The 25,611-nt window shown below is 35.5% G+C and overlaps 1 protein-coding gene across 2 annotated transcripts in view; it reads right to left on the bottom strand.

Annotated features, from left to right (window-relative positions):
• LOC145671205 (alkaline phosphatase-like) overlaps positions 1–25,611 on the bottom strand; it is a 130,401-nt gene that overhangs the window by 49,289 nt on the left and 55,501 nt on the right. For both annotated transcript variants that reach the window (XR_014128468.1, XM_081740063.1), the window contains exons 4-7: positions 19,737–19,900; positions 17,771–17,981; positions 10,460–10,593; positions 3,942–4,140 (exon numbers count right to left, since the gene is read on the bottom strand). Coding sequence is in view for 1 of the 2 variants with exons in the window: in XM_081740063.1 (XP_081596189.1) it covers positions 3,942–4,140; positions 10,460–10,593; positions 17,771–17,981; positions 19,737–19,900 (708 nt within the window). In the remaining variant the exon portion in view is untranslated. The remainder of the gene's footprint in view (positions 1–3,941; positions 4,141–10,459; positions 10,594–17,770; positions 17,982–19,736; positions 19,901–25,611) is intronic.

Below are 25,611 nucleotides of genomic sequence, written 5' to 3'. Positions count from 1 at the left end.
ACTTCAGCAAAAATCGAATCGTCTGTTAATAAGTGTAAACAAGCTTGGAATGTAAATAATTCTATAGTTAAGAGTAATCTGGACTGTCTTTATCCCAATCCAGAAGATTTTAGTAATTATTTCGTAAACTCTGTAGATGAAGTACACAATAATATTGACAAACCTGATGTAACAGCAGTCAATCTAATGGAACAATCTGTAAATCCTATACGTGATAGTTTTGTATTCAGAAATATATCTCCCCAAGTAGTTCTCAACATTGTAAATAACTTCAAGTGTTCAAACAGTGTTGATGTTTATGGATTGTCGAGTAATCTAATTAAAAAAGTTGTTGATTGTATTGTTCTGCCGCTTACCCATTGCATTAACCAATGTCTAACAGAGGGAATCTTCCCCGAAGTTTTAAAATTATCACGAGTTGTGCCTGTATATAAAAAGGGACCCGAAAATTGTCCATCTAGTTATCGACCAATTTCTCTGGTACCAGTCTTCTCAAAAATTCTTGAGACTGTGATACATATGCAGTTATGTGACTATCTTGATAAGTATAACGTAATTAGTGATTCACAGTTTGGTTTTGTAAAGGGTGGATCTACTGTTGGAGCGATCGATTCGTTAGTAAAGAAAGTTATTAGAGGCTTTGAAAACAAAGATTTTGTTCAGGCAACATTTTGTGATTTAAGCAAAGCCCTTGATTGTGTTGAACACACAATTCTCCTTTAAAAAAATTAGCGTACTACGGTATCAAGGGTTTAAGTTTTAGATTATTCAAGTCTTACTTAGAAAACGGTAAACAAATTGTTTTTGTAAATAACAATAAATCTGGTATTGCATCAGTTAAATACGGAGTACCCCAAGGTTCAGTACTTGGGCGACTTTTATTTTTACTAATGATAAATGATCTACCTTACTTTTTATCTGCTTACTCTATACTATATGCTGACGATACAACCTTTCTAAATACTAGTCCTGATCTTAGTAGACTTAATTCTATAACTGAAAATACATGGGATCAGGTTGTGATTTGGTTTAAGGCTAATGTTTTTTTATTTAACGAGTATAAAACTCAACATATGACTTTTAGTCTAAAAGAGTGCCTGTTGAGAATAACTCAACATGTGTGAAGTTTCCAGGTATATATATTGACAACAATTTATCGTGGAACAGCATATTAATTATATTTCTGAAAGACTCTCAAGAGTAATATATCTGCTAAAACAATTAAAAAATCATGTTCCTGATAACTATGTCAGATCGGCTTACTTTGCTTTTTTTCAGAGTATAATTTCGTATGGTATATTATTTTGGGGTAACAATTATCATGTAAATAGCATTCTTTTAATACAGAAAAAGGCCATCAGAATTATTTCAAATGTAAACAAATTAGCTCATTGTAGATATCAATTATCAATCTTAAAATTATGACAATAATCAATCTATACATTTACACAGTACTCTTCTATATAAAAACTAATCACCAAAATTTACAACTTAGGCAAGACATCCATTCGTATAATACTAGGAGCAGTAAATTCATAAATGTCCCATATCAACGACTGTCCAAATCATTAAATAGGTATGAGACAATTGGAATAAAACTGTATAACAAGTTGCCTGCATAACTAAAAGATGAACATATAGATAGATTTAAAGGTAAGTTATACAATTGGTTAGTTAAAACGCCCTTTTATTCTTTACAGGAGTATTTTAATTGTTCAATAGAAGTGTAACGTATTTTGTAATCTCGTGTTGAGCTTTTATTTAAAATGCATATTGTTATTGTATTTATAGTTTATTTTGTAATGTCATTTCATCATTAATTTAGTTACAGATCAATCACATTTTGACGTTGCCTATTGCTATATATAGTTTAACGACAGTAAAATTCTTTATTATTACTTTATTATTATTACATAAACCAATAAGATTTCACTCACTATCATAATATGTGTAAATTTATGTCAGACAAACTAATTTCAAAAAGTGCTCGTTAAATATATAAGTTTAAAATTTAAAAGTGTTTCTTGTGATTCCCACTTCCATAAAAAAAAAATCGTATTTTGTACTTTCATTACATCACCTGTTCTGCAATCTTTACAAAAGAGTTGTTAGGTGTCAGCATCTGTTTGGCTGTAAAGAGTATACGTGACACTTACGGAAGGAAACATAAGAGAAATTACGAAACCATACTTCGCCATATACCTTTCACACCGTTTTCAATACATTTCCATTATTCTTCTTCCCTTAATTTACATTTTTAATTATTATTTTTTTTTTTCATCGCTGCATCACTTCACCGTTCACAGAGCATTTGTAGGTCATCAATGTATCATCTTGGTTATTCTTCGTCATTCGTCCTTATCATTAGAAGAGTCCTACTTGGAATTCCATCTTCTTCCCGAAGATAAATCCCGAGTTGATTGATTTCTAGTTTGAAAACAATTTATGGTGAATAAACGAAAGTATTTACCATGATTCTAGAATAGAATTTCTACGGAGCTTTCCAAAGTTTAAAGGCTGTAAGAGCTGTGTACAGTATAGCTGCATAAGAAGATCATTTTTAGGAAAATTGTGGCTAAACTTACGTGACTACGCCTAGTCCTGCAACTTTTGCATACCAGCATATAAATTATCTAATTGCAGGGGACTTTTGTGTGCAACTTCGTCTTTATGCCAGTAATGGAGTCATTTCGAGCTGAACGATGTATGACATAGGACTACGCTTTTACAATTAGAGAAATAACAGAGAGACGCCTGAGAAATGGAGAGGAGGGGATGAGTTAGAGGAGTGATATAGTGATAGGCAAGTGTTGGCAGTGTACGCGTAATCATGCATCCATGAAGAGTATCCCTGCAAAACCATTGAGTACACTGTTGATATACTTGTTTCCCTGTTATTGTCACCATTATTGATTTTCAAAGCCAAGTTTCCTGCCAGCTCCTCTCCGTGTGGCGTATCACAGAACATTCTGGTGAAAATGATTGCGCTAGTGGTACACATGCATTAAGTTGGCCACCCCTATTCTATTCATATACGTTGAGAGAACTGGGTTCCATTGCTGACGGGAGCTTCTGTGGTTTGGATCTCACGTTAAGTTGTAAGTCTACGTCTCATATAGCGTCACTGCTGAAAGTGACGCTAAACTCAAAATCAAATCAAATTATTCCCTTATACATAGTTTGGTGCAAATACAGTAACCACGACTTTGATTTTTTAAATTATGATACACTGAATAACTATTTCTCGTATATTCTTTAGCTTGTATAGTACAGTCTTTCAATATCCTGCGTCCCTTCCCTTCTTAACGGTCTTTTGCGTCTCTCGAGGGGGCACACATTATGCGAATTACCGTACTAGCACAATATTCAAGGTGGTTAACTTCGACATATGATTGCACTGTTTTCTTCAGTTTTTTTCTTTCTTTGTCGTAAATCTTGTTTACAATTAAGTCGAAACTTCCGTCTTAAATGCTAAACGTCTTTATTTGTTTTGAATATATTTTTATTCATAATTATCATGTAAGTTTTTTTTCATTTTGATCGTATATGAAACTTACGGTCGGCGAAACCAGAGTATAGAAGCGGAGTTTATCAAAATCACCTCATGATTAGTATGAATTGCAGATTTTTCAATAAACTACAAAAATTGCAATTTCACAAACTAAATATATTTAATTAATATTAAATAAGTGACTAAAAGATAACCGTTTCTATTTTCTGCAATAATCATAGATTTAATTGTGTCTGAAAGCAACATTATTTTGATCTTTGTATACAACAGTACGTACACAATCTTGCTTAGCTTCCATGTAACTAATTCTGAATTATTGTTTGACATTAGTTTCATTACTCTTAACAAAACTGACTGTAACTAACAGTGTACGGTAAAAAGGTGAATAAACTCATTTTTGTTGCACTCTATTTCATAGTTAACATCTTACCTAGTATGTCATTCCCACGAGGAGGATATCCACTAATGGTCATTGTATGAGCATGGTCGCTAGTCACGATAACTAGTGTTTCTGAGGTGTCAACCATTTTGAGTGCTGTAATAATCGCTTCGTCAAACATATAGGTCTCCTGAAGAGCCCTTTTGGCGTACCCTTGGTGATGGCCATGGTCTATTCTTCCACCTTCAACCTAACAAAAATTATAAAGATATTACAGAATGAAATTTATTATAGAGTGGCTGCAATATGCAAAACGAATCCCGTTTCGAATATTATGAAATTTAAGTGTTATGAAGATGAAAAAAGAACGTGTAGATTTGCATTAATTAAAGCTTAATTCAGTAGCAGGATGAAGAAAGTAAAAATTACTATTGAGTGAACTACAGTAAGTCTAGAAACACGTTGTTTATTAACTATACTACATACCAAAAAGGTAGAAAAATACAGGATGGCCCAAAAGTAGGTATAAAGTCCTACAAAATATGACATTTTAGTTTGCTTCTGTTCGTTCCAAGCTTAAGGTATGAGTGAAAAGAGATTAAAAACAAATAATAAGGAAACTGTAAGTCACTGCTTGTATGGATAGTAATAAGTAAATTATATAAAATGCCATGAGCCGGTCAACACGGAACTGTATACCTACTTTTGGGCCACCCTGTATTGTACTGAAACAAAGCTTTAATTTCTATCAAAATTACACTAAAGCATTTGTCTGGTAGATTAAATCTATTTATAAAGAGAAACCATAAGAAGCATTTTTATTTTTAAATTAGCAATAAAATACAACTTTCTGTTATCAGCATAATACAGACAATGTTTAATAATTAACACTTCTGACCAGAGTACAGTGAAACCTGTATATGTTGGCCACCATCGGTTCCATTGGAAAGTGGCCAACTAAGACAGGTTGCCAACTATCAGAAAATAAGTGTGATGGGTGTATTTTTAGGATAGGATTTCTAGTATTACTTGATAGTAATATGTTAATATCAATGGCACGACAATAATAACAATATACAGTACTAGAAAAAATTACTACAGTATGTTTAATATTTGTACACTTCTGAAAAAGATTCAAGGATTCACGACTTCACTACTTCGTGATATGTTTTTAGTAATTTTCTTTTCCTGTCATTATTTTAGTTTCCTTCCTAGGCCTTAATAATTGAGTCTGTTTTTATTAATGTTCCTTACCGTAGATTTGGATAGCCCTAATTGTACAGATTTTGAGCGTTGACTCACACTTTTATCTATCAAATCTAACACTTCCTTTTTCTTCTTTACACACAATTTATTCAACTTTCTACGTTTTGAATCCATTATGAACAGGGTTCGAAGTGGAAAAAAAGCAGAAACGGTATGTTTTATTACGATTTTTACTCGACATACCGGCTATCTAAATGTTGAAATGCAATGAGAGTAGGTTACCTAAAAGATTGCATTTCTATTTACATAATGACTCAAAATCTTTGAAGAGTTTTTCTTAGTTACGGGGCAGGGGGGGGGGAATATGGAGAGACCTTGATTCCCCGCCAACAATTTTCTGAGAAACCTTTTTAAAAATATCCCCATATGTTGTATTATAGAGAATTATCCATGAAAATGCTTAAAAACCGAGTTTTTATATTAACAATTTCTTGCGGGAAAACTCCCGGACTACCTACTCGACTGAGTGGTATTTCAAACCCAGGGAAGATCCGTCCTCCACAGCAGATAACCCATAACTTCGCCCATACTCAAAATAGACATTTATATGCATTAAGGCAACAAGACACTCACAAATAAAAAATTCAATATGGCACATCAAAATACAAACTAGATGAATTTCTTTGAAGACACCTCCTTTTAAACACAAAAGATGGGGGAAAATAACAAAAAATGTCGATGATGTCAACTTAGAAATTAGTTCTATATAAGAAATAAAATCTTTACGTGCAAAGCTATTTGTCAGTTACTGTGTATAAAAATAGATTTAATAAATATATTTAGCATCTACTCTCCAGTAACGGTATGTCTTGATTACTGAAAAACCAGAGGTGGTATGCCATCATCACTGAAAAACCAGAGGCGGTATGGCATACCCCATTATAATGTCTCACTTCGACCACTAATTATGAATTCATGAACTCAACACGTCCCCTTCCACTGAACACAAAGGTCACTGAACATAAACACACTAAAATCGGAAATCGCTCTTTTGCTGTCTGTAGAGTCAGAAACTTTCATCTGAACTGATTAAACAGTGACAAATATTTTCTGTAGATACCTTTCGAAAAGTAGCAAATCAGTTATTAATAACAAATCTATTCATGATGGTTCATTCTAGACGTATTTCTTTTATTCTTTTTGGCACATATGCACATTTTAATTTTGTAGTTAACTACCTCTTGTTAATGAGCTACAAGTGTTTCCCTCGGAGCAAAAGACGTTTTGAAAAACTCTTAACGGAATTCATATCTCAAAACCTTCGCTATCTTTCGACAAACCGTTAGATGCCAATAGTTGACAATTGAGATGGTTAGCTTTAATCTTAAGAATTTTCCGGAATTACTAAAGCTCTCCACTGATGAAAGAAGCCGCTATAGCCAATGGTTTTACCAAAACAGACGGGTAAATAAATGTGTGCAATCATTTCCTGAATTCCTGTACGTGCTTTTTCTTATTTACATCTTCCTTCACCACCCCTTTATCAGGATAGTGTTGTGGTCATTGACCTCCAAGAACAAATAGTTTGAATCCATGCTTCTTTGTCTCCAATCACAAATACAGAACATCTGCCTCTCATATAGGAATACGAAAGAGTTTAAAAAAAATGATTTTTTGCGTGGCGAAGATATGCAGGTAAATTTATCATTACAATCATAGGGTAAACATTGCTTCAATGCGGCCAACTTAGAGTAATTAGTAACGAATGCCTGGGAAAATGCAGGCTCAGGACGAACCAGGCCAAGATGAGCAGATGACCAACTTAGAGATATGGCCAAGTTGACAGGTTTTACTATATATATTTACACACCTATTTATTAAAACAAAAATGCAGTGTATTGGTTTCGACAACTTTACTCTATCTTCATCAGACACTAAGAGCAGCTGTCGAAACTATTACACTGCATTTTAGTTTTAATGAATAAGAGTATATCCTCTGGTCAGAAGTGATAAACTATTCCTTTAATGAGTTCCAGACTCATGATGGATAAAGACGATTTGTACATGTTTAATATTTATCCTAATTTCTTGCACTTGAAACTTTTTAGATTGCTACAAGTAAATCTTCTCCTATTTTTCGTTGTCTATCTTGTCGAAAAACAATCTGTCGTCAATGGATTCACTTCCAAATACACTATTATTCAACCATGTTTTTGTCAACGTTATTATAGTTTTCTGTTAATGTTAATATATATATTTCATTTAATTTAATGTTAATTCCTCGTACATTCTGGTAATATGTTGAAATAACTCTATCATTATTACTCATAAATTATATTAGTAGTCGAATATCCTCTATTATACGAAGTGTATAAACTACAGAATCATCTGCTCTTCTTCTCAACTTTATATTACACCCGACCATTCGACCTACAGATATTTGTATTTTTTTTTTCTCGTTTAATTTTCCACGCCTCACTGAATACAATTTTCTGCTTTTATATTATATTGGTAAATTCATTTCCCTCAGTTTCAGTTCCAAGTAGTAGGAATGATTGGCAAAGGAATAAGATATACGTCATATTACATCAGAATCGAATATATATAATTTTCGAATGATGGTAGGAGAGAAGAGATTATGCTGATCGTGAAAACAAATCGAATTCGATATTTCAGGGCATTCATGCCGGAGACGTGTATATCTATTGTTCTGATTATGTAAATATGCCTAAAGACCACGCCGTTTAACGTACCCAGACCAAATTTTAAACTTAAGGTTTTTATACGATTCTCCAGGGATAGTTTTTCAAATTTCCATCTTACGTAAAAAAAAAAAAAAAAAAAAAAAAGTTTGTTGGAGGATGAAAATCATAAATAGCTATTTGAATGAAAATGGTCCTCATTATTTTATTTATATTTCATTAACAGTCTATAATATAGCATTAAGTCATTTCTCGTGGGACTAGATTTTTCAAAGAATATTTTTTTCGAAAACGATAATATATTTGTCTACCTTTCGAGCCCTCATCTGGAGACACAAATTGCATTATGTGGCAACGTCGCAAATAAAGAACCATAGATTAGATCTACCTATCTATCAAATAGTTATATCGATTCTTTCCAGATGGTAACTAAAGTCGATATTGATTGACACTAGCATCATTAATTAGTGCAGCAATCGATTCAACTGCTTGTATTCGTAGAGTAATGCTAATGCAGGGATGCAAATAAGAAACAAAATATTACTCGCCCAAGGAAAAAGCTACTAGCCCACATTCCACAATAGAAATAATTTACTTATCTTCGGTATGATATTAAATACTCGCCCGCACCGATGAACCACTCGCCCGGGCGAGTGGTTATTTGCATCCCTGTGTAAATGGCTCCAAGTTAATATGCGACTTTGCCACATTGTAAAATTTTGATTCCCCATAGAGGCTGAAGGGGGCCTTAGAGGGCATGCTATCATATAATATTTTCGCTTTATTTTGGCCTGTATAATAGCGGTCAACGGTCTGTCGGCGCCATTTTTAGAACACCCGAATATATATTTATATGAAGCTTCCAAGTTGAAGATAAATTTACTCCACTTAATTCCTTGTTCCTGACCAATTTAAATCTTAAGCAATAGGAATGATTGAAAACTCTAAAGAATATACACTATGTGATCAAAAGTATCCGGACACCTGGCTGAAAATGACTTACAAGTTCGTGGTGCCCTCCATCGGTACTGCTGGATGCTTGATGACAGCTTCCACTCTCGCAGGCATACTTTCAATCAGGTGCTGGAAAGTTTCTTGGGGAATGAAAGCCCATTCTTCACGGAGTGCTGAACTGAGGAGAGGTATATATGTAAGTCGGTGAAGCCTGGCACGAAGTCGGCGTTCCAAAACATCCCAAAGGTGTTCTATAGGATTCAAGTCAGGACTCTGTGCAGGCCAGTCCATTACAGGGATGTTATGATGGTGTAACCACTCCGTCACAGGCCGTGCAGTATGAACAGATGCTTGCTAGTGTTGAAAGATGCAATCGCAATCCCCGAATTGCTCTTCAACAGTGGGAAGCAAGAAAGTGCTTAAAACATCAATGTAGGCCTGCACTGTAAGAGTGCCACGCAAAACAACAAGGGGTGCAAGTCCTCCAAGAAAAACACGACCAAACCATAACACCACCATCTCCGAATTTTACTGTTGGCACTACACATGCTGACAGATGACGTTCACCGGGCATTCGCCATACCCACACCCTGCCATCGGATCGCCACATTGCATACCGTGATTCGTCACTCCACACAACGTTTTTTCACTGTTCAATCGTCCAATGTTTACGCTCCTTGCACCAAGCGAGTCGTTGTTTGTCATTTACCTGCGTGTTGTGTGGCTTATGAGCAGCCGCTCGACCATGAAATCCAAGTTTTCTCACCTCGCGCCTAATTGTCATAGTACTTGGAGTGGATCCTGATGCAGTTTGGAATTCCTGTGTGAGGTTTGGATAGATGTCTACCTATTACACTTTACGACCCTCTTCAACTGTCGGCGGTCTCTGTCAGTCAACAGACGAGGTCAGCCTGTACGCTTTTGTGCTGTACGTATCCCTTCACGTTTCCACTTCACTATCACATCAGACACAGTGGACCTAGAGATGTTTAGGAGTGTGGAAATCTCGCGTACAGACTTCTGACACAAGTGACACCCAATCACCTGACCACGTTGGAAGCCTGTGAGTTCCGCGGAGCTCCCCATTCTGTTTTCTCACGATGTCTAATGACTACTGAGGTCGCTGATAATGAATACCTGGCAGTAGGTGGCAGTACAATGCACCTAATATGAAAAACGTATGTTTTGGGGGTGTACAGATACTTTTGATCACATAGTGTATATAACATATCTAGTCTGAATCGAGTATTTTTTGCCAAAATTCTACTTAAAACATATTTAGCATATGTCCAAACTTGCAACAAGAACTTGATTTTAACCCTTTTCATCCTATTATTCTGGACGGATTTCAACCAGAAACAAGTTTATTTCCGAAGGTTGGAAGAAAGCACATGCCAAGTTTCATTATAACAGATAAATATTACGAAAATTATCAATAATAGATTGATAAATAAATATATTACGAAAATTATCAGTAATGATTGATACATCAATCCTGGTGGAGTCGAATGATAGAAGTTCACTTACGCCCATTTTAAGTAAAACGAGGTCCGAACATTTACTCACGTTTATATTCGTACGTTGTAATTGCAACAGGGCTATAACCAGTGATCACAAGCATTAAACGTACTGAATGTGAATCTTTTCAACACGAGGTAACAGCAGTAGGAGATTAGAATACTTATGAAGGAACGGATAGACACTTACCATAAGAAAGAAGCCTTTAGGATTTTTACTAAGCATCTTTATAGCAATTTCGGTCATTTGTGGTAGAGAGGGCTGTCCTTTGTCTGTTTTGTCTCTTGCGTAATCAAATGGCATGTGCGTGTTTGCAAATATCCCTGCAACAAGCGAAAATTTTGTATTTACGCAATTTGATTTTTAAAATCTATCATACATATAGACCTACTTACGTATATTTGGTAATGTTTTTTATTGTTTAAAATATTTAATCAACTATTACCAGCAACTGAATAAATAGTTTCACATAAAACATAACAATATATTAATTTATCATATTTATATATGCTTTATAAAAAGATTCATTTCACATGGCTTTCGAGAAAAAATAACAATTATGGATCATCTCAATATTGTTTTTGGTATAGCAGCAATAAGCATGCTGAATATTAAGTGCGGCCTTTTGCCCCGCTTTACTCTACTAGAGAAGAAATATCTCCTCCAGTTCCCTTCCAGGCGGCAACGTACCAAGAACTGACGAAACTTTGCCACGTTGGACCGCAATGGATATACGTTGTACTCACTAGCGGATCCAGAAGGTTCGTTTGGGGGGGGCGGTCCGCTTCTTGGAAGATGAGCATAGCCTCAAGGTGAAAAGAATTTTACTTTGCAAGAATCTGACGCATATGAATGCGGAACTGGAGGGGGGGGGGGTAAACCTGATTAACAGATTCCATTTTGGGACTCGAATTTGTATATTTTTTAATGAAAGTATATTCCTTGTGTAGATTTAAATTAAATGCGCATTTTCGTTTCAGAGACATGGCGGTGTCATGATTCACTAGTCACTGCAATGTATTAGATGCACTGTCTTGCACAGTACTTGCACAAAAGAAAATACTGTATTGACGATGGCATTCATTTTAACGAAAGAGTGTACAATTTGCACTAATCATTTATATTTTGAATAACAATTGAGGGACATCAATTGAAAAAAAAATGACACATTCGGTCTTCGCAAAAATAGATAACAAAAGTATACATGCATAAAGAATAATACAAAGTGTCAACAAATAACAAAAGACATTATGATATTTCTATGTACACTCATGTTCACAATGATTGTCGCATATCTATAACTGTCTTCTTGTACGAATATAATTTGATAATGATTTTGCAGGGTACTTTTGATACTGATACTATGTGTATAATCGGGAAATGTATATTTGTGGTAAATTTTACAGGAAAAGAATTATAAATACGAAAATTAGAATGAGTAAAACAAAATGTTGCTAAATGGACAAGGAAGTTTTATTTTCGTTTTATTGTTCTTATTTACTGTTCGTTTGACATGAAATTTGCCACCTACATGTCTTTGCCGATTATACACATACTAACATTATAAAAAATACCGGATGAATTCGTTATGAAATTATATTCCTACAACAACATATTTATAGATATGAGACAATAATTTTGGACATGATTGTACATTTCTTGGTAGTAAAAATAATACAATAATTAATTATAAAGTAATGTTCAATAGTATATGGCATACAGTTCCAAATTGTCCAGAATATGGGAGAGCAATCTTTACAGATTGCTTTCATTTCTGCTTGTATCAGATTTCAAAAATTGAAAATTGAAAATAAAAAAGTATAATATTCAAACTGAACTCCAAGGATGTTTTGTGGCTCTGTGATTATTCCCAGTGATAGTGATTGCCAAAACATGAATTTCGTGGCTTTCCCCCCCAAAAAGAATGTTATGGTTTTTGCCTTAAAAATACGACCTGCGCACTCAAGGGCACAGATCAAGTACAGGAGAATGAAATAGATACACTTCCTAATACATAATACTAATCCTCACTGCATTTAAACCTTGTACTGTACTACTAAGAGTAACCCAGAGCGACGGTTTGAAGTTGAACTACAGCAGTAACATGTAAGGAAATGATTTATGAATATAAATCCTATATAAATATAATATATTGCAATACTCCTTAACCATATAAATCACTACGAAGGTAAATGCACAATTTATTCAATAAAGTACTGTAAATAATGTAATAACAAAAATATCAATAATAAACTTTCTCTTACCCGAAACTCAACAGAAATTTTGTCAGATCTAGCACGAAATGTTTATAAATTTTACATGAATTAAAATATGAATTAAAATTATGTAGAATCACAATATAAGCCATTATAATGTATAAATAGAAAAAAACTGAAAGATTAACAAAGCCTACAACAAAATGAACGAAATATCACAAATGTAAAAACCTAAGTGATGTCTCCGTTCATCACAGCACACAAACTATATTTCCTAAAACATACCGACTGGCGATATTATTTGACAATATCAGATATTTGAAAAAAAAAATGAAAATTTTTTATTTTGAAAAATTCTCACCTTTAAACGAAATTACCAAGAGAGAATAAAGTACATAAAACTTGTTGGTTTCCTTTCATCTCAGATATAATATGGACGCCGTTTGGTCTAATGGCTAATACGCTTGCCTTTGGTGAGCGTGACCCCGGGTTTGATTCCCGAGGAGGGTGCAGTTAAACGAAAATAGTGGTTCGGATTCCACTATAATCAGTAGGCCCACGTCTTATTTAGCCGTCCTGGCACAACCGTGGAACGTTAAACAAACAAATGTCACATGTATAATATACTAGCAGCGTTCACCCCGCTTCGCTGCGGTCACCCCGGAACGCAATAAACTTTGTTACTTAGATAATTTTTACTTTTTCGCTTTCAAATTGCAGTAAATGTTAACATTATAGCGCCTGTCATTTATGTTAACCCGCCGAGTGACCCGCTTCGCTGCGGTCACCCCGGAACGCAATAAACTTTGTTACTTAGATAATTTTTACTTTTTCGCTTTCAAATTGCAGTAAATGTTAACATTATAGCGCCTGTCATTTATGTTAACCCGCCGAGTGACACGGTCATGCGGGTTGCATATAAATACGTTTATTTTTACCTATGATGAACTAATAACAAAGGATTTGTACGTATGGACACTTGAATGGTCAATTATCTCAAGACACTGGTAATTAAAAATTAAAGTGATATGATAAAAACCATCTAGGGTCCAAATCCTAATAACCCCCCAAAAATAAAAGAAATTGGTTCAGCCGTATTAGCGTGATGAGGGAACAAAGGTTTTGTACGTTCTCTTTTATAATATAGATAACTGTTCATTAAAAATATAATATAGCCTATATACCGGTACACATTTTTTTTACGATCGTAGTTGTGCCCTTTTGTTAGTTAAAGATTTTTGAAAAAAGCAATTTCAAAAACTTTCGAGTTCGTTCATCTTTCTTGATTTTGTTTGCGATTCAGATACGTCCAAGCAGTTCAACTTTATACTCAGACTGATGACTTTTGGGGAATACCCACGAGTTGAAAATAATTACGGCAAAAACCACGACGGGCGGAAACCACACAACGGCCTTAGTCACTTTGCAGTCCATCTCTGTGAAAGTTACAGCACAAACTCAAATCTACGTCCTTTCTTGTTACTGGCAAATCTGTCGATGACACAATCGTAGTCTACGTTTGTCTCGGTGCGTATACAGTAGTGCCAGGCCGCTAAGTCAATCTGCACTCATCCGAGATCGTAGCCATGCCTTCAACTTTTTAGTGTTGAAAATGTTCTTTCGGCTGATGCTCTGTATAGGGTATTTTGTGCGACTACACCGCTTTTGCAGTGGTATAATTCAATATGTAAAGAGAAAAAGCATTAGACCAGACTAGGAACACTGAGTTGGAAATTAGCTCTATTAGGTAATTTCTTAAATGCAGTTTTTACAAACATAATATAATTATAGCTATGCTTACAACAAGTAATTGTGTTTTACTAGCCTTCGCCTAGGTAGGGCTTCGCCCCCAAACCCACAATTTGCTCTACATACGGCCTCGCACAAAATAGCAAATGCTCCTACGTGCTACTGTGGCAGAATATTTCGCATTCTTCCTTCTGTCTTTCATATAGAACTGGATTGAGCTAAAACTCTGTCATGAAATTAAACACCTCGAAAGGCATTTTAGTGAACCACCCCAAATCTTTTCCTTCTCTTCTATGTTAAGTAACAAAACGCTCAAATACATGTTTATTTTAAATGATCAACATTCATGTCTCTAACCTTAAGGGATCCCGACATATGGGCATCCTTAAGGGATTCGGAGAGATGACCACCCCTTTCTTTCTTCGAATTCCAAGAAATCCTTCCCTAGTGACACACTACGTCAAAAACTCTTATCTGCTGTCCGAAATCCAAGTTTTTAGCTTCAGCGGTTTGGCCTGTGCGATCAGTTATTCACTCAGGACTTCGACTTTTATATAACAGCTTGTAGCTTGTGTTATTTCCCAAGAAAAGATTAAATGCCATTAAAAGTCACAATGAATCCCTGGTTCCTTCCTAATGTTTCCGTGTTGAACCCCAAAAGTCACGGCTCTCTCTGTTGATGTAGTAGCTAGCGAACGTATCTTTGATACATGAGGTTATATAGTTTGATTTCCGGTGAGTGAGCATCGAACGCACTACAGTAGTTCAGATCTAACTTTAAACTCTAGTTCTCGTTCTGTAAAGCATCGCATTTGACAATCGACGTAACCAACCGAAAAGTCTCAGATTCAGAGAGTTTTTCGGTAAGGAGTGCTGAAGATTCTATATTTCTCTTTATTCAAGGTAAAAGTACTTGAAGTTTCGGGACCCGATTTCCATTTCCATATCCTTTTTCTAGAACACAATTTTAAAATATACCTTTTTAGTTTAAAGAGTGAACCGTCTCACCCTCCTTCCTACAACTGTTCACCCAACGAATGAATCACATTCTTGCTCCTTTGGGGCTTATGTGACCGCCTCAAGGAACTAGGGACAGAAGTATTAACACTTCAAATGTATCTGCATTAAGTACCACACATTTTGATTAGACTCTCCTAGGCTTGTCACACAGATTGAATCGGTCGGGAAAAGACCATATTTGTATTTTCCAACGATAAATACAGGAAGTAAAAACCAGACCTTTTGGGGGGGGCGGTCGCCCCCTCCGCCCCCCCTTGGATCCGCCAGTGGTTGTACTAAGAAGGACGCTGAACGAACGTCTCCAGAAACGATAGATATGCGTCTGCCTACCTCTTTGATAAAATCAAGGCTTCTAGAACCCCATGCCCCATTGGTCTCGATGGATATTGGAGCAAAAATAAATTTGTCGAGGAGATTGTTGTATTTCCTTTCCTTTTATGCCTCTCTACGTCTAGCAACTTCTCCAGCATTCATAACAGTCAATGGCAGGCTTGAATGGGCAAATGTGTCCGAACATGTAAAATCCCAAACTAGTGATTTGCCTCTCATCCAAGGTATTAATGTCATGCCGTCAGGTCGTTTACCATCAGAACGACAACAGCCTGACGGTTCACGAATGGAAGGAATTCCTATCGTTGTGAGGGCTCGCAAAATGATGTCATTAACAGATGAATGTCTGGTGTTCCTGCCTATGCTCTTCATGCATGAGAGGCCATGCAGGCCGCGTTGGGTAACGTGATCCCTGCAAGCTGGACATTAATGTGGCTCACAAACATCTGAGCCTAGTCTTAAGGGTACTGCGATTCGGAAGTTTTCATTAGACATGTGAAGACCTAATTGGGGGGAAGGTAATGAATTTAACCATGCCCCAGCATGGGGGGATGACGCAGCAAGAAGCCTAGCTTTATCCTCAGGAACAGTAACGGATTGTAAAAGAAGTTCATGAAAATGTGCTGCTATTGGTGTGTACCAAGATGCCTGCAAAACCTCTTTTGCTGATTTCTGGAAGGTCCGTATGTATTATATTAATCCATTTACTTGAGCCTTCTTGAACTATTTCATCTGGGTCCAGGTGGTAACCTTGTGGAAGGAGAGCCTCGATTAAACGAAGAGATCCGTGGTAGGACGCTAAAAAGGTACCCCAAGGACCAGAGGTGAACGCTCTACCACTGAGCCACCGCGGCCCCGAAAAGACAATAGAGTTGAACTGAATAATAACACGAATTTTTTTCAATCGACATTTAATTTCTTCGTAGATGCTGTTTTGGTCTGTTAATACAATCCTAGATATTGGAAAACACCCATTTTGTCGAAAGGATTTTAATATATCCATAATTTGCAGTATTACGATCACGATGAATTTTCATACATTTAGTTTTCTCTGCATTTACTTCTAAGCCATGTCCTTGTTGGCATTTAATAAAATCTTTTGTATTTCTTTCTATTGTCCTTGTATCACCCCCCCCCCTATCAGATTGATCAGCATAACTTCATTCAGCTCTAGGCCCTGGTTCGTCACTGCTTTCAACATGACACAACTCTTCTCTGTAGTTCTTTACCAATATTATTTTCTATGGCTTATAGAACTTCTTATCTATACACTTCTATTTTCAAGTCATTTCTTGCTTCAGACTTCCCGCTTTGATTGATCTCAACCAGGTGCTTAAGTAGACTACTAATCATATTTATGCAATTTTAGTCCCAATCGGTCATTGATTGGGACTAAACCTGGCCTTTGCTATTCTATCTTTTTCTCAAGATTAAGACATCTTTAGGACTGCTTAGTATTGTTGTTTCAGTTTTAAGATCCTTTGCTTTGCTTATCCATTTCAGTAAAACCCTCCACGATAAATGGCTAATGTCGGTTTCAGCATTTGATCTTGATTAGATTCAACGTTTTCGACATGTACAAGCATACAAAACCTCTAAATGTTTAACAATATAATTTATATTTTCTGTTCGTCTTCGAGTACTTTGGCTTTGACCTCGAATGATCTCAATTAAATTTCGTGGGTTATCTAAGTAGGTAATCAATGACCGTAGTGTCAATCTTGGTTCAGCTCAATCAAGCTGTCCCTTAACAGTGACAATCCAGGCAAGAACTTTATACGTGGATGGACGACGTAATAGAAGACTATAATGGCTCAATACAGGAGTCATCAGTATTATATACAATTCATTATCTACAAAATAATACAAGATTTTTAAATTTTATGTTACAACACTCTAAGTGGTTTAACAATTTGAAAAAAAAAAAAAACACTTAAATAAAGGCCATACAAATGGCCTTTATAGTGAACATATTCCCCATTTGAGTTGTGTTTGGTGAGCAAATTAATCTAATATTATATAAATATATTTTTTTCTTCAATTCAAAGACCATTCGTTATTTATATGCTGGACACTATATTATTGACTCATTATGTTGAACACAATAATTTATAACATGATAGTAGGAAAAGTTATTTACGTAAAATCTCTTCTACATATAGAAATAAAAATTAAATGAAAATACCTAAAAGGTAATCCGTATTTTCAATATCCACTGACAGTAAATCTGCTGTAGAATTCACATGTTTATATGATACTCCTCTATTTCTCTTTTCATGTTCCCACTCACTTATCAAATCTCTGCCGTCTTTACGGATGCACTCTTCTTCGTCTACAAGATCTGAATTTGAGCTATATACTTGTTTGAGCATTTGCCTTCCACCACCCATAATGACCTGCGAAAAGGATAGTGTAAAATGTTTTCATATAATGTTTAAGTTTTTATCTTTTGAATTTTGAATTTATACCTTTCTCATAAGATTTGGTATTGAAGAACTTCCTAGGCAATACATAACAATAGGTTGACTTTTTTTTTTTTTTTTTTTTTACAGTGCTCTAATACAAGTTGAATTCAGTTTTACTATTATTACTATTTAGTACATGGGGTTTATTATCAAAATGCATTTAAAGTGCAATAAATACATTGCTAAGGTAACATACATGATAATTTGGAAATTTTAATGAATGCTAATTTTGTGGTGTCTTAAAAGCAGTCGATGTAGTGATTTAAAAATTGATTAGGTATTCTTCACGTCATGCAAATGTCAATGATATAATAATAAAGTAGTCCAGGTTAATTCAGAATCTATTCTCTATCCAAAAAAATAGAGATTCTAGATAATGTTGTCTCATCCAGAAAGTAGAAACAGGTTTAGGATCTTTCTTTTTTTTTAAAAAAAAAGTACACACACACACACACACACACACACACATATATATATATATATATATATAATCTGGAAGTTTTTGTAAGTTTTCTTATATATATATAAGAAAACTTCCAAACACTTCCAGATTACATAGACATTAAGAAAAAGAAAACACTTGAGGAGTTCAGGGGATAATTATGAAAGACTCTTTGAATTGAAATCAAGGTTCTATTAGTTTTGCAATATACAGTAGATATAGAATATCATGGAGGGAATTGAAGTTGATTAAAAGATGACGGTTTGGAAATGTTAACATTCTAAATGTACAGAAAGGATCTGAGAATGATAGTTAAGGCCTAGGTTTCTTCTAATTTTGTTGGTTGGACTTTCAATTTTCTTCCCCTCTACTCTTCAATTATTATATACGCCTTTTTTGCAGCTTTCGTTTATAATTTGAAGATTTTATTTTATCCCGATCATGGAAACCCAGATTCTTACAACATAGCGTACTTTTATATAAAGCATATTACTTTATTTCCTATTCTTTTCCTCCTTATTTTTCTTTCTTTATTCTTAATACTCGATTAGCAAATTTTAACTCTTTCGAACAGGAAATAAGACTAGAAATCATAACGAATTGTATACTTATAGATTTATATAATAGCGTATCTGCTTTAGAATATAATCGGAAATAAGTATTATAGATAGTAAGACTATTCATGGCTTTGGATTAATTGTTTTAACAAAAGAGACACTGACCAAAGCTTAAAACTTTACTTTATTTTAAATTAATAAAGTAAACTCTGCTATAACAACATTTATATATATGTCTGTATTTTCATTAATTTCGATCGTGTCTGAAGAAGGATATGCTAGATATCCGAAACAGTTACAAATTATAATTTAAAATAAAGTAAACTTTTAAGCTTTGGTCAGTGTCTCTTTTGTTAGAGTATTATAGAATTAAAACATTCATTGTTTCACACAACACGCACATTGATATATATAAACTATTTTGATTAGAAGACTCATGATTCTGTACTATTATGCATCAAGTACGTCTGTTTATGAAGCTAATTCTTAGAATGTAATAATAAGGGCGGAAAAGGCATTTTCATAAAAAAAAAAAGTGAAAAGAGAGAGGAATTTTTAATTGAAACAAAGAACACAAAGAGTAATTATGCTCATTCTTTCTTATAGTAACAGCTTTTGAATTATAACCATATGCGTATCTAGATTTAAGTTACTAGAAGGGAAAGGAACATTAACAACTTGATTTACCTTTATATTTTTTCCAGGATAATCTTCAATGAGTTGTCTTGCAATATCTTTACATAAATTAGCACTTCTGCCCATAGTTCCATCACATTCCCATTCACGGTCAGCAGCATGTGCATATAGCGAGGCAGGTGTGGCATGTGTTACGTGTGTTGTAGTGACAAATCCTAAAACAAAACATTATATTTGCATGAATGTAATTCTTTTTGATAATACTTCATTTTTCTTAGGTCAGTCTTCTGCCTATGAAATACACAACAATCAACATAATGTTCTTTTCTTATTTTTGGTTATTAGTAGTGTTGATATGGTGCTTTAAATTTAGTGTAGCAGTGAAAGCACGAAAGAATCGACCACTGCTCTAGTTTGTATTTGAGGTGTAAACGTAAATCTCGTGCAAATATTGGAAAGCAAGTGTATATTACAAATGTTAAAATATTTTCATCTTTACGGTCAAATAATAATAATAATAATAATAATAATAATAATAATAATAATAATAATAATAATAATAATAATAATAATAATAATAATAATAATAATACAGTCAAGTAATGAACAGTTTTAGATTTTCCTGTCTTGTCAATATTTTTCCTTTCTTTCTAATAAATAGAGAGAGGCAAACTATGAAATAAAAAAATAAGAAAACATGAAAATTAAAAGTCTAAAATATGAAATTTTAATGATACAATCCTTTCAGAAATGAAATATATATGTATAAATCACGTTACATTTATATGAAATGAAATGAAATCTCTTAAGTTTTACGTCCGACGGTTATGCTGGCTAGGCTAAAGGAGACGGTGATGATGAGAAATGAATGAAATGGTAGAATAAAGAAAGTGGGAGAAAGTGAGAGAACCCCGAGAAAACGCACGCACACGGTGTTTGTTCACCACAAAATCCACTTGGCACAAGCTGGGATCGAACCCAGGACCCCATGTACCAAAGGTGAACGCTCTACTACTGAGCCACCGCTGCCCTCGTTACATTTATATGTCAGGTATTCATTAATCTTTTTAAAAAGATATTATGGGTAGATTACGCCAATTATTTCAATAATAAAAGCTTAGGAAAAGTAATTTCGAAAGGTCAAAGAAATGAAAATTATAATACCTGGTTAACCAAATCTACAATGGCAAGGTATGTATTGCTCGTCTGGAACTAAAGATTTTTGCCATCGCTCAGCCAACGATTAGATTTCATGGTGAAAGAAGTTTGGAGTCTATCATATGATAAATGCATCAGGGGAAGTTTTCCCTCCCAAAAAGTGCTTAAAATGTCAGAAGAGATAGCAGACAGTGGGAGATATACAAGGAGAATAAGGTGGATGAACAAGGGTTTCATACTGCAATTCATGGAGAGATTGCAGCTTTCTTTGAGCGATATTTGCGCATGCACTGCCATACAACAAAACAACATAACATGTCTTTTGAAAATTTCTGGATGTTTCCAGACAATGTTGCTGTGTATTTCATTGTTCAGCACTTTAACAATCCGTAGTGATGTTCTTGATTTCATGGAGAAAGATATGATGAATCAATCCAAATATAAATCACTCTATGATCAAGATCATCTAGGGATTTTGGAACCTGTCCTTTACTTTAACCAGCCACTGTCCTGATCGTTTACCATAGTCGCAGCAGATCAAATGTGACAATCCCATGTAAGAAACTTTCCCAGTTATTCCTTACACTCAGTGAACTGTACCTCTCCAGACGGCGATTCTTGTTGGCCGGTATTAACTTTATGTAGCACCCACAAGTCCAGCTTTTTCACTTTACAGATTGCATGGATCTATCGAACGACGGTAACTCATCTGCAATAGCAAAAACACTTTTCTGAGGGGTTGCTTCCACGATGTTCCTCAGAAGCTAATTCAAACATGATATTGGTTGATGCCCATGGATCTCATTTTGCAACGCTGGGTCACCGGAACGAAATCTCGCCATTCCTGGCCCAATTGTACTGTTAGTGGTTTGAGGTGGAGGATGTTCATCCCCGCCCCAAATCACCCGGTTCCAAGGCGTAAAGAAAACTCATTTGCAATTGTGTGTTCTCCATGGTACACTTCATCATAGGTGTCCAAACTCGCGAGCCCGACGCTCGTGAGCTCGGTACTCACGCTCAACCGGTCTCGGGCTCAATAATTGAGCGCGAGCCCGAGTGAGCCCGAGCCCCAATGAAATAAGTGATCGCGAGAGCCCGAGTGAGCCCGAGCCCACTTGAGATTAGTGAGCGCGAGCTCAGTTAACAGAAGTGATCGCGAGCCCGAGTGAGTGCGAGCCCAGTTGGGAGAAGTGATCGCGAGCGCGAGTGAGTGCGAGCCCAGTCGAGAGACATGAGCGCGAGCCCGAGTGAGTGCGAGCTCAGTCGAGAGAGATGAGCGCGAGCCCGAGTGAGTGCGAGCCCAGATAAAATTAGTGAGTGCGAGCGCGAGTGAGCGCGAGCCGTTGGGAGAAGTGATCGCGAGTCCAGTTGAGACTGGTGAGCGCGAGCGCGAGTGAGTGTGAGCCCAGTTCAGAGAGATGAGCGCGAGCCCGAGTGAGTGCGAGCTCAGTTGAGAGAAGTGAGCGCGAGCGCGAGTGAGCGATAGCCCAGCTGAGACAGGTGAGCGCGAGCCCGAACGAGCCCAGTGGAAAATGGCCACCTTTGCACTTCATACGACCCTGTTTATTAACTCACTGTTATGATTTAATGTCTAGATGCCTTAGCGTGTCTGCTTGGAGGTGTACAAAATTTGTGATGTTAGAAGCGTGACTAGTCTATCTCTGGATTGTATTGCTGAGATGAATTTCCCACCATACGACAAAGCGAACATTTCATTCTCACCAACCAAATAGTAGAAAACGTGTTTCGTGCAACACTATAATAAACCGATATTCTCACATTTTGTGCCACTCTATAATAAACAGACATTTTCATACGTTTTAAAATTTTAACACATTATGAATTCTGGCTTTGCTAAGGACTCAAGATGCTACAAATGAATGCACACTATAATTTGTTATAAGTAATACACATGTATTATACACGACACTGTATGTAATATTCACAATGCTAAATTATATTTATACATAACAAATATTATTATATATTCACACATAACAAAGGTAGAATCTCGACACGATTACTTTATTTCACTACCTCGCCGACTCTGAGATGAAAGAATCAGTGAAGTTAACTTCGTGACAATGCCCATTTCTAGTAATTCCATTCAAAAGTACATCTAAAACCAAGTTTTTAACAGAAAAATAATCAACATTTATTAAAATTATACCACCATCCTAGTTATTGTTGCTAGCAATTGTTGATAGTAGCTGAAAAATGCAATGACATGATTATTATTTAACTCCATTCCCTTTAAGAATACACAATTACCGAAAATTTGCATTACTATTTGCAGCCTAAGGTTGTAGGAAAACATTTATACAAAATTGCAAGATTCTACGTAAAATAGTTTTAGAGACCTGGCGAACGCCAAAACAATTTAAGCCCCCACCTCTCCATTAGGGTATGCAATTACCAAAACCTCACCTTGTTTGCAGCCTAGGGTGCAAGGAGAATATTTATACAAAATTTCAAGATTCTACGTCTAATAGTTTCGGGGATCTGGCGATCGCTAAAAAATAAATAAAGAAATAAAAGAAATAAAAGAAATAAAGCAAGAAAATTATTAAAGCTCCCAGTCTCGCTAGTATACGCGATTTCCCAAACCCTCGCGTTATTTGCAGCCTAGGGTGGAAGCAGAATACGAGTTATACACAATTTCAAGGTTATACGTCTAATAGTTGAAAGCCAAAATAAAATATTTAAGCCCTCATCCTTCCTTAGAATACGTATTTCACAAAATACTGTCTTAACTAAGCTTAGGGCGAAAGAGGAACATTGATACAAAATTTCAAGCTTCTACTCTTACAAGTTCGGAGATTTGTCGAACGTTAAAAAGGATCCTAAACCCTCGTCTTCCTTATAATATTTAGTTCCCAAAACCTTGCCTTATTTAAAGCCTATGCTAGAAGAATGTTTATGGAAAATTTCAAGACTACGTCTAATAGTTTCGGAGATCTGGCGAACTGTAAAAAAAATTATTCAAGCCTTCCTTCATCCCTCTTTAGGATACATATTCGAAAAATATCATCTTATTTATTCATGAAAAATTAGTCATGCTGTATTGCCAGGTTATTAATGAAATATTTATGTATGAAACATGAACAAAACCTTGTAAGTCGTTTTTGAGTATATCGTCCGAAAAAAACTCACTCCAACAATAAACCACCCCTAGCATATTTTCCCGGAGATATAGCTTTTACCACAGTATAGGGTCGGAATGAAATATTGATATATGAAATATATATTTAAAAAAAATCGTAAGTCCCACTTTCGAGCAGTTTTTTTTTTTATTTTCACCCTTCAGTAACTGCCTTTGATTTTGAGGATAGGGGGAAAATTCGGACAAACCCATGGGAAACCCTTTAAAATCCTTAAGTTTATAATTTGGTACGGATACGTTGAACGATACGGCCTTTAGGCGTATCAACACATTTGCATCGAGAGAACGGACAGACAGAATACAAAACTAATTTTTTCGGCTTACAAGGGTCATAAAACGTGGAAATTCATGGAAATCTTGAATTCGATATTTTTCACAATCACAATACTTTCTTGTCTCCTATCGTAATTCCATTAGACAAACATATCTACAAAGTTTAACATTATAAGTAAGACCAGTGGTGTATTTAGGGGGCTGGTTTCCAGGCTTAAGCCCCCCCCGAAATCTTACTTAGTATAGTAAAGTAAATGAAATATCTTGCAGAATTTTCACATTTCCAGGGAAATCCCCCCCCCCGAAAGTTAGCAAAGCCCCTCCCGATACAAAATCGTAAATACGCCCCTGAGTAAGACCATAAAAATTCATCTGTTGTGCAGACACTCTTTGTGATTTAGCATGTTTGTCATTCAACAGTTAACAACTCAATCTACGATGTGGATTATATCATTATAAAATATTGTTCTTTTCTGACATATTATCAATCCTTAATGCTCTCTCTCTTTACCATAGTTTTCTTTCTACTTTTAAAAAATTCTTAAATCGTTAGATGAATTTGAACCATCAATCTTGGGTTTGGGTTGTCATTTTCGTATTTTTCACGTTGTTTACCATTCGACTATTTTATCACGAAGTGCTTTTCTTCTTGTAGTTCATGTAGAAGGACATAAATGAAGGGTACAATTCCCTTTTTCATAAAGCTATTTTCAAAGGTTTATTACCTATATATGCAAAACCCATGTTATTATACTATTCTTGCGGTAGTGCATGTTTCGTTTCAGATAATTTCATGTCAGAAAAAGAAAGTTAAATAATTCATGAAAGAATGTTAAAATTTTAAATTTGGGTGTCATTATCTCCTCTACTTCCCCATCATCGTGCTAGAAGACTAACGAGGTGGGCAGGTACTACCTACCAGAACTCCTATCAAGAAACTAAGCGATGACTCCAGGTCCAATGTGCGAGGAGCCAGTGCCACTTGTATCCTCGACTGATGGGTACTTTTAAGGAGACCACCGGCTCGTAGTAGAGGCCAGGCTTTTTTGGAGGTCCAAAATGCCGCATTCCTAGCTTTTCCTTTCAGGGCATCACTCCATCCGATACAACTAGATGTCAACAAGCTTCACTTCGCCGTCACAAGACCCCAGGACAACCAGAACCCGATCCAATAATAAAAGCCAGCTCAAAATAATTTAAAAAAAATGGAAATCCGGCTCATAAACTAAATCGCAGATCATCAAGCGTTGCCAGGTGACAACAGAGGATCTGTCCAGCGTTATCAAAATCGTAGTCAATTGTCAGAGCAGGGTCACAACAGAAAATCATTTC

The sequence above is a fragment of the Thermobia domestica genome, chromosome 15 (assembly GCF_964235325.1).
Source record: "Thermobia domestica chromosome 15, izTheDome1.hap1.1, whole genome shotgun sequence".
NCBI lineage: Eukaryota > Metazoa > Arthropoda > Insecta > Zygentoma > Lepismatidae > Thermobia > Thermobia domestica.
Note: the sequence above shows the minus strand (reverse complement) of the source record. Positions and strands in the feature narration are given on the sequence as shown.